The following is an 11049-nucleotide window of genomic DNA, read 5'->3' on the forward strand; positions in this document are numbered from 1 at the left end:
AACTATAAATTGGGTAAGGCTTTAAATTAATATTGAATTTTATGCTGTCTTACTAAATTTACAGGTGGGGTACATCTGAGATTTTGATTTTGTCCATTTGATTGAGAGGGCAATCATTAATTTATTTCGTTCACCGACAAATTTGTATTTTAGGATGGCCCTTTAAGGATTGAATCTTCTTCGACTGGCTCGAACACAATGATATCCAAGATTGTACGCATGGTTAGTATGACATCTTATGTAATGGCTCAGTGGTGAGACTATAGTGTTAATGAGATAATATAGTTTTTCCATGTTCTTTCCCAGTTATGAATGTAATTTCTTGCATCCCAAATTGTTGTTGTTTTATAGGACAATGCAGTGCTAAATTTATTATGCAGTTGCTTTTCTTCATTTAATTTCAATATCATGCATCCTGGGATGTGTTAGCGACCAACCGCAAATTAGGAAAGTTAGCAACAAGCGAAATAAGGATGGGACCAAGAAATCAAGTTAGCCCAAGTTAGTTAGGATTTGTCAGTTAAGAGCAGACCTTTAAAGCTATCAGAGTAATTAGTTAGTTAGCTAGTTAGGTTGTTATAAATAGAAGCCGAGAAGTCAGAGGGAGCGATGAGGGCATTTTTGGAAACATGTTGCCATTTGCCACCCTTCCAAACTGGTGCAGTGCGAATACCAAATTACCAATAGCCATTCAAGTTCAACACATAAGTAACAAAGGGGATCCTTTTCGAAACAGAGGTTGGATGCGTCATTTCAAACATGCACTTCATTGGTCAGTCAGTTTTGGGTTGGAGGAGGGACCAGTCTCTCGAATTCCTGAGAAAGAAATCAGTGTATTTCATTCTTGCTCTCCCTAACTATGGATACCCATTGATTCATTGTTAGAGGAGGATATTCAAATAAACTTTCTAATTGTCATCATGTTGGTCTCTATATTCTGAACCAACATCTTTCAGGATGATGATGTTTCTGTTGATATTTTGAGATTGCAATGCTGATAAGTTCATTAACTTGAGACATGAAAATCAAACATTTGTAATGAGAGTTTCTCCAATATTACAGCTTTATCTGGTGAAATATAGGTTGAGGATGCTCAATCGCGTGAAGCGCCTGTACAAAGGCTCGCAGATTCAATAGCAGGGCCATTCGTGTTCAGCATAATGACTCTGTCAGCAGCAACATTTGCATTTTGGTAAGTACTTATATTTCTATTCAAATTCTTTTAGCTGATCTGGATATGAGTTGCACGGTTGGTCCCAAATTCTTATAGTTAATATATATCCGCCAACTGACATATCTTACAGCAATATTTGTACATTGATCAACTTACAAATGAAAAGGTGTACAGTTGTACATTGATCCTATTAATCATTACTCTTGAACTATAGAAATAAAATCTTCCCCAAAACCAAATAAAGAAAAGGAAATAAGGAAACTGTTCAAAATCAATGAAAGAAAATCAAGTAATAAAGCAAACATCGTGCTGGTTCATCATGCCTATTAACTTTAACAAACTTTTTGTGTTTGTCTCTAGGTACTTTGTTGGATCACATATATTTCCTGATGTTTTGCTCAATGATATTGCTGGCCCGGAAGGAGATCCTCTGCTTCTGAGTTTAAAACTCTCTGTAGATGTCTTGGTTAGTAATCCTAAACTTGGGTCCCCTGACTTGTAATTTGTGATTCAAGTTCGTGATAAAACTACTTGCATGTCCTTCCTTCCCTATTTCTTGGGCATTGACCACTCCTATTTTACTGGATTTCAGCTTCTGTTGTTGCTCAGGGCATGCTTGACAAAACCTTGCATACCCTTCATCTTAGAAATCTTGAGTTAATACAAACAGCTAACAATATGGACTTTCAAATTAGTAAAATCTTAGATAGGATGCTATAAGGTAGTGTCTGTAATGTTATGTATCTGAAACTGACTTTACTACTCACAAAAAGCATAGATGAAAGAGGAATAGAACCTTAGGGTCACAAATGAATGCATGATAGAAGGTCAAGTTTGCATTGTTTCTGAAGAAAAGAAAGTTCATCTAGGATAAAACTGAACTTTGGTGTTTGTACTTAAGTTTTGTGTTAAATTTTTTACAACTAGTGTTTGCCTCTTTGTAGGTTGTTTCTTGTCCTTGTGCATTGGGTCTTGCCACACCAACAGCAATCCTAGTTGGCACCTCACTTGGTACTTTATTTATGCTTTCTGTATAAGTAAACTTAGAAAAATGTTACTTAGTTACTTGAACAAGGAAAACATATGTGAAAGGTATCACACTGCTCTTACGGTGAAAAATCTGCTCATTACTCAAATATTGAATCATTTTATCCAATACTAGGGTTTTCCAATTTTCCCTTCCTTGAAAAATTGATTGACACTAAGTAATATTTTCTTATTTCATATTCCACTTAACTTTCTTATTGTTTATTTCTTTCACTTTTTTAGTTCTTCCTTTTTACTTTATAGCCTTCTTGGTTGTCCGTGGTTCTATAAATATATATTGCCTAATACAAGAGAACCACTACTGCAATTGAAAAGTAGCTGTATTATAATCAGGCATAAGTTCTACACTTGATTTTGTGGACTATTTTGTATAAATACACCGTATAACTGTCTGGCAACCTGGTTTGATGTTATTAGTATCTTATATCCCTTTTTTACATTTCACACAATAGGCATAAACTGTCTTTGCAATGACCAGGGGCAAGAAAAGGACTTCTTATTAGAGGAGGGGATGTGCTAGAACGCTTGGCCGGTGTAAATTATATCGCTCTAGACAAGGTAAACTCAAGTTCATAGACTATTATCGGTCTTTCTCTCCCCTTCATACACAACCACAAACATATATATGCTGCCATGTATTTGTGCTTGTAATAGAGCCAGGACTCGGGATACGTTGGCACAGATGATAATAAAAATCAATCTTACACCTATTTTTTCAATTTAGTAGGATGAATTTCATAAAGAAAATACTGTTGAAAGTTTGTATTATATATTACACTTATCAAATTTTACATCGATATTTGATGATTTATTGCTTCATCAAAATATTTTCAAACTAAATATTTAGATGCTTTTCAAAGAACATAAAACTAGATTAGGGCCTGCGTGGACATTAATTAAATCATTTCGTAAGTTTTATAAATAATATTTTCTGCATTATAAATATATGTATCTTATAATATTAATTTATTGATTTGGAATAATTAAATTTGATCAGAGAAATTAAAATGAGTGAAAATCATGTTTATCAATTATTTAATATAATGTTTTAAAACTTTTTGTCAAGTTTGCACGACATGGTTGTTTTTCTCTTTGTACTTTGTTTGTCAATTTATTTTTCTATCACATAATGTTACTATAAAATGTAAGATACAAAAAAAAAAAAAATAGATGTAAAAAGTTAAAAATATGATTTAATATTTTTATTTAAAAAAATGCTAATGTTGAATTATATTAGCGCAGTTTGAATTTATTTGTTCTATTAGCATAATGTTTTAATTGCGAGCAAGGAAGTTGTTGTAAAGGAAACTGTTTATTGGATATATTTCATAAGAATTTAAAATTTATTTTATTAAAAATTTACATATACTTTAAATATAGTTTTAGGTATTTAAAAATGTTAATTAATTGTTTGTGCAATATTACATATTTGATTTTAAAAGTTTTTTGAATTGTAGTTTTGTTGATATGTACCAAAAAAATTCTATTGAAAATTAATTTAATTTTATGCAATATTTTATTTTTCATTTACTTTTTAAAATTCAAATTTCTATAATAATAAGGAATTTTTAAAACAAAAAATCGTATTGGATGAGCATTTAATTACAAAGAAATAATTTAATTGATGAAAATTGAGTGTTAACATATTTTTCAGAATACATGTATAGTAAACTTTTATTCACTAACTTTTTTTAATAATTTTTAATATATTGTATTTTATGATAATTTTTAATAAATTTGTGTATCTTTTGTCAAATAGAATATATATTTGTATTTTATAAAATGATAATATTATAATTATTAATTTCTTTATTCGCAAAATTCTTTTGATATTTTTATTAAAAATATTAGAAATGAAAAATTATTTGTAAAATTATATGAGTATGAAATGTTATAACTTATTTGGTTTTTTTAAAGATGTTATTATGAGTAAAACATATGTAGCTTACCCTTATGGTAAATTTTGAGGTATAAAAGTGTATATGAATCTATGTACTTGAAGGTATACATATCTTCATTATATTTGACTTAATTTAGTTTTAGCATGGTTAAATGTATTGAGATTTGAGAAATAGTAATAGTTTTCAAACAAAAAAATGTGTAACTAAAATTTACACAACCTAAAAAAGCTAACTACGTATGTTATATAGAGAACTTATGAGAAAAGCTTACCTACAATATGCAACTTCATGTAAAAAAGTCATTCAATGTTTTCAGTTTTCAATATTGTTCGATTAATTTAAGTTTTATAAGGATAATATAATAATGGTAACGACTAATTTAGATATAGCTTCATTGTAAAAATTGTTAAGCATAAAGTTGGAATATGCCACTGAAGTTAACTTATAACACAATTATAGAAAAAAGCTTATAACCACAATGCATGTGGTTGATTGACAGAAACAAATGTCAAATTGGAAAATGTTGATTGCATTAAAATCCACTGTGAAACCTAACCCAATTTCGAAAGTAATTGGATTGGAAATTATCCCAATCTACAAAAAAATCGGAAGTAACATAGTAATTGTCTATTAGTAAATGATGAATGCAATTATTTGTTTGTGACAAATATATTGTAAACTAGAAAGTCTACCTTAAAAATTAAAATAATAATTCTCCCTTAACTCTAATCCTCTTAGTCTTGTGCTTATCTTCAACTCTTCATTGTAGTTTGATTTGAGGCAGAGAAAACTCGGTCATTTAGTTCCTTCCGAGTCATGGTTTTAAATTGTGATGTAGCGTGATTGCGACCACAAATTTTAAACCGTAGTCAACATTGTATTGGTTTGTTGTGCTTGCCTCAACTGATTTATACTAATTACGAGAGAATACAAATGGTTGGACAAGGAGCATTGGCGACAAATAGTTGAATTCTCTTTATGACTAATTGAATTTTCAAAGTATGAAATCATTACACTGAAATAATTGTGAATGAATGTGAAAAGAGGATTGACATCCTAAAATATTACTCATAAATGTAATTGATTGACATAAATTGAGAGGAATGATAATAAGAGGGAGAGAGGGAGGAAGTGATTCTAGTGTGAACCTAGGAATATTCATGATGTGGCAAAAATAGAAGTATGTGACAAATAGAATGCTCATATGGCAACAAAATAGTTGGAAGCTTATTTTAATAAATTATAAACAGATAACGAAAATATGTAATCCATGTTTATTTTTGTTTAAAATTTCTACAAATTGGAGTTTATGTTCAACATGCTAATTACTTGTAATTCAACAATTGTATTTATCCAAAATATTTTTTAAGAATTGTTTGGAGTTGTGTAGTATGCTAAGACTTAGAACCAATGACAATTGATAACATTCAGAATTTAAGAGATGAAATGTAAGTATGTAATTCAGTAACTCGCCTCTCAGGTTTGCTATTATTTATATGAAGTCAGTTAATGAGATCCTACAGTACAATTTAATATATAGCATATAGTATACGTAATAAATGAATAATATTAATTATGAAAAATTAGTCTGTATTCTCTTCCAACTTTGAACATTAACTAACATTTATCTCAAAAACAAAAAGGAAGAAGATTTTGTAACACTGAACTTTCAGACAGGAACCCTCACCAGAGGAAAACCAGTTGTTTCTGCCATAAGCTCTATTCATTATGGAGAGTCGGAAATTCTTCAGATTGCTGCGGCAGTGGAGAAAACTGCATCTCATCCAATAGCAAAAGCTATTATTAATAAAGCTGAGTCATTAGAGTTGGTCCTTCCACTCACAAAAGGGCAGATAGTTGAACCAGGTTTTGGAACTTTGGCAGAAGTAAGCGGCCGTTTGGTTGCAATTGGGTCATTGCATTGGGTCAATGAACGTTTCGTGACAAGAATGAACTCATCTGATTTGATGAATCTGGAACGTACTTTGATGAATCGTTCATCAAATACATCATCTTCAAAGTATTCAAAAACTGTTGTCTATGTTGGACGTGAAGGAGAAGGCATCATTGGTGCTATTGCCATATCTGACATTGTGCGTGAAGATGCTGAATCTACTGTAACGAGGTACTTATATTTTTTTTATGGTACTCCTCAGAATATTACAACTCATTTTAGGCAAGTAACGCCATTGTTTCTTCTTTCTGGCCATATGTGAAGTCGGTTCACTTTTCAGAAAGAGGGGCAGTGCATATTTTTGTACTAGCCTTCACTTCAACCTCAAAGCTAATGATGCACCCTTTTCTTATCCATTTGTTAGTTTCTGACAACATTGTATGAAAAAACCTGATAAAAATATTTCTACTATCTTGGAACCACCCAACTGATTATTGGTTAATGATGTTCAATATATGGTTAGTGGGTAACTACTCCTGGACTTAATTAACTGCTAATTATTCATAAACTGGAAAGATTTATATTAATAAATTTTTTGTACTTACCCTCTTTTTATGTGCGCATGCGGTTTTTTCTGACTGTCTAATACTCTAGGAGAAAGTTTTGAAAGTTTTACTGCTTCATGTTGAGTTTACCATTTGCAACATCATATTGATTTGTAACAAGTTTATGGACATCTTTTAGTTGAACAAGGCTACCTAACAAAATTGTTTTACATTTCTCCTTATGACATGGATATTGTATTAAACGGTCTGTACTTGCCAGTGTCATTTCCCTTTACGATTTAGGACTATTTGCTAAAGTTTGACCATTCAAATCTACACTTTGTGCTGAATTTCATATTGCATAGATTTGAAGTACTTGAAAATATCAAGTATGTTCTGTTGTTTTCTACTGCTTGGTGGTTGCAATTTCTGGCTGACTTTGTTGTCTTTATTGCAAGGCTTAAGAAGAAAGGGATTAAAACGTTCCTCTTATCAGGAGACAGGGAAGAGGCAGTTGCAACGATAGCAGAGACAGTTGGAATTGAAAAAGATTTTGTCAAAGCATCATTGTCTCCACAGCAGAAGTCTGCATTTATTTCAGCTCTGAAAGCTGCTGGACATCATGTTGCGATGGTATGATGACAGTTATACCTAGTAAACTGCCCCCTCCTCCACTAAACAAAAGAAACTTTCTGTAACACCCTCTAGCTAAGTAGAGTATGGTGATATGATAAAAGGTCCTAGGGTCGGGTTTAGTAGACGGTTAGAACAAGACAAAGTAGAACATATAAATGTCCATGATGTAATTTAGTGTTTTTGTTGGTCTAGACCATAAATGTCCATGATGTAATTTAGTGTTTTTGTTGGTCTAGACCATTGGTATCTGTAAGTCATATATGACCCCCCCGGTTAATCAAAGCTGCGCTGGGTGGACCCACAAGAGTGAAAAAGATATTTCCATGCTTATTTTTTTCATTCACAATACTCAAGCTCAAGACTTTATTTAAGGGGAACCTAGCTCTTCTTCACTTGGACCAACATTCATTAAAAAAGTCTGACATTTTGGTTTCACTGATTAAAGTGGAACCACATAGAACAAAACAGATTGTCCCATTCCATGCTGTCCATATGTCTAACACTACCTTAAAGTGATAGCAAGTCTGGTCTTTAGATACTGCATGTATCTGTTACACTAAATTATTGGATTTATTTTTTTATTTTTTATTTTTTATGTTGTTATGATATTTGTGCTTGCCTTTAATTGAATAGCATGACAACGGAGCAGTTGCACACTTATAAGCATCACACTTTTTACTAGCATGCATCTAGCAATGAATATTGAATAAAATATGGTAGTTTACTAAGACAATTTTCTTTTCTCCTTCTATAAGGTAGGTGATGGGATAAATGATGCACCCTCTTTGGCTGCAGCTGATGTTGGGATCGCTCTGCAGAATGAAGCTCAAGAGAATGCTGCCTCAGATGCAGCATCCATTATACTTCTGGGCAACAAAATTTCACAGGTATGTCATTATGATGTCTGGGATTCATTAATTTGCTTTTATGTCATTCTGATGGTAAATGGGTGACAAGGTGAAATTTTGACTACCCAAAATTTTTGTCACCTGTGGTAACTCTAAGAGTGTGTTTGGGGAAATGGGTTTTGAAGGGGAAGGGAGGGGAGGACTTATTTTTCTTTTCCAAATTAAGGAAGCTATAAGATATTTCTTAAGCTATAAGATATTTTTCTTTTATATTGTTTTACCATATTTTTGTTTATAGTATGGTACGTTTACCTAAACCTTTGTGGTTCTCTTAAATTTGGCAACTTTAAAGTGTGAAATAAATGATTGTTGTTTCATCAAATTCATGATCTGTTATGATTTACTTCTAATATCCACCTTAGATTTATTAACAATGGTTGATAATAAGCTGGATATGATTCTCTTGATACTTACATATTTGGAACATCAGCCATCCTATGGTTTTCCATCCTCTTGTTTCCTGACATTCTTAAGTATAGGTTATTGATGCCATAGACCTAGCACAGACAACAATGGCAAAAGTTTACCAAAATTTGTCTTGGGCAGTAGCTTACAATGTTATTGCCATTCCTATTGCTGCTGGTGTGTTACTTCCCCAATTTGACTTTGCTATGACACCTTCACTTTCAGGTGAGCGCCAACGTACCGCCCGTTTCTTTTCATATAACAGAAAGGCATATAAGTCCCTATTTTTATATTGTACTTGCGATTTATCTTTGTATATTTTCTGCACATACAGTATTGTGTTTTCGAATGTAACATTCAACATTAGCGGAAAAAATGGTATTTTCTGTTTGTCACCTTTGATATTTATGTAATCACAGGAGGACTAATGGCTATGAGCTCCATTTTTGTGGTTAGCAATTCATTGCTTCTAAAGCTTCATGGGTCTCAAACGTCCAGAAAAAGCTCGCTCTAGTGACATACTACTTTGCCCGGGAGTAAGATCTTCTCATGTTGAAAAATACGAGGAGATAATGTGTGAGATCTTGACCCTTGGAATATAAAGAGGAGAGTGATTTGGAATTTGAGGAAAATATAGAGAGATTGATTAAGGGTGTAATTTGTAGAGAGAGAAAAAAAACACACGAGGGAATCCATTTCCTTATGTCCCTACTTACTTTTTTCTATAAATACTCTTAATTACTGTTCATTTTCTTCTTTTGTAATTAGTAATTAATATTGTAACAGAAGGATGAATTAATTTTCTCTCTTAAAAAATAAGTTTGAAAAAACAATACAAATTGGTTAAAATCTAATACAATTGTTTTATTTTTGTTGTCTAATACAATTTTTGTTGTTTAACCATTAGCTTGAATGGGTGAAAACACCATCATCTACGTTAAGATCAACAACCTCGTTAGGAGAATGATGGAAATGAACTAAACAGGAAAGTAACAGGACAAAATCAGATTCAAAAGTTGAGAGAATATTATTCAATTAGACTACTACTTGCACAAATACATCCATTATTTAGAATACTTGATGGAATAATAAACACACTTGTGTTTTGAGCATCAAATACTCTAAAGATGATTGTAATAGTGACACTTTAATCAACAATTGACAAATGCAACCAATATTTTATCTATAAAATATTAGGAGGGAGATGAATCACTGAATTTGGACACCGTCAAAACCATGTCTCTTTGACTCTCATAGCTTACCAAAATGGTGGAGGATATCCTCAACCTAAAAATCACAATCAGGACATAGATTTGAAGTCAATAACGCTTTTGTCTTTTAAGATGAAGTGAAAAGCAATAGATAGGTGAAGCAAACTGCAGAAGAAATAAATGGATATTAGCCAAATCTTCAAACACCAAATTAAACTCCAACTAAAATGAGCCAAATGGAACATGGAGGAAACTAACAACCAACAAAAACTATCTATGTAATACATACGAATAATAGATTTATATTAAACTCACATATCACGAATATCTTCGTATATAACTACAAACTGTTGATTAATCAAATAAACTAAATTTGGTGACAATTAAGTATAAAATAATGCACTATTTATCCAAAAATCTTCAATACAAATGTCATTGTCTTATATATGCACACACTACACCATGTCACAAAAGCAACTATTTGTCCACCCATGACATAAACCAAAGGTTTGAGTCACCACTGCTAATCTTAAACAATTGCATCATTATTATTATAAGCAATTGAATTAACTTAGATTTTCGAAAAAGCTAATACTAAATTATGGTGTATATTTTTTTGCTAACAAATATTTATTTATGTTTTAAAATTGATAAAAAAGTATAAATTATAAGTCGTACAATTTATTGAAAGTCGTATAATTTAGAGTCAATAAAATTAAAAGAATTAATTTATAAATAAAATTATAAAATATCTATAACAAAATAATAATAATAATTATTTTATTGAAATGGTAAAATAAAACGAATAATAGATAGATATCGTAATAAATAATTGACGTTAATTTATATATAAAAAAAAAAAGTTGATGTTAATTGTCCCGTTAGGGTTCCCAAAAAACAAAAGTGGGTACGGTGAAGGCGTAAAGAGAAGGTGAACATATTGAAAGAGAGTGGGTACGGTGGTGACGTGTCGAATACGATATAAATAATATTTTGCAGTTTCGCCATTTTTTGACTCATAGTCTGTACTGTACCGTTAGGGCGGGAACCCAAATTTCACTTCAATCCCGTCGTAACACTCACTCCATTTCTCTCTCTAACTCTCTCTCTATTCCATTTTGTCCTCTCTCTCTCTCTCTCTCTCTCTCTACAAAGCTTAGGGTTTCAGTTTTGAATCATTCTTCTCTCTTCGTTCATTCACTATGAGTTTACGAAAGGGCTCCAAGGTTTGGGTCCCTGACAGGGATTTGGCTTGGTTACCTGCTGAAGTTAATAAAACGAATAATAGATAGATATCGTAATAAATAATTGACGTTAATTTATATATA

At 31.7% G+C, this 11049-nt stretch overlaps 1 protein-coding gene across 1 annotated transcript in view; it reads left to right on the forward strand.

Moving 5' to 3' along the window:
* Nucleotides 1-9377, forward strand: part of LOC101500347 (copper-transporting ATPase PAA2, chloroplastic) — a 13058-nt gene extending 3681 nt beyond the window's left edge. Inside the window, exons 8-18 of the mRNA XM_073368489.1 lie at nt 1-13; nt 154-222; nt 1083-1192; nt 1535-1640; nt 2119-2185; nt 2700-2779; nt 5796-6247; nt 7020-7194; nt 7953-8084; nt 8585-8735; nt 8930-9377. The exon at nt 1-13 is cut by the window's left edge and continues 2 nt beyond it. Of these exons, the coding sequence (XP_073224590.1) occupies nt 1-13; nt 154-222; nt 1083-1192; nt 1535-1640; nt 2119-2185; nt 2700-2779; nt 5796-6247; nt 7020-7194; nt 7953-8084; nt 8585-8735; nt 8930-9024 (1450 nt within the window). The 3' untranslated portion in view covers nt 9025-9377. The remainder of the gene's footprint in view (nt 14-153; nt 223-1082; nt 1193-1534; nt 1641-2118; nt 2186-2699; nt 2780-5795; nt 6248-7019; nt 7195-7952; nt 8085-8584; nt 8736-8929) is intronic.
* Nucleotides 9378-11049: the final 1672 nt, after the last annotated feature.

The sequence above is a fragment of the Cicer arietinum genome, chromosome 5 (genome assembly GCF_000331145.2).
Source record: "Cicer arietinum cultivar CDC Frontier isolate Library 1 chromosome 5, Cicar.CDCFrontier_v2.0, whole genome shotgun sequence".
Classification (NCBI taxonomy): Eukaryota; Viridiplantae; Streptophyta; class Magnoliopsida; order Fabales; family Fabaceae; genus Cicer; species Cicer arietinum.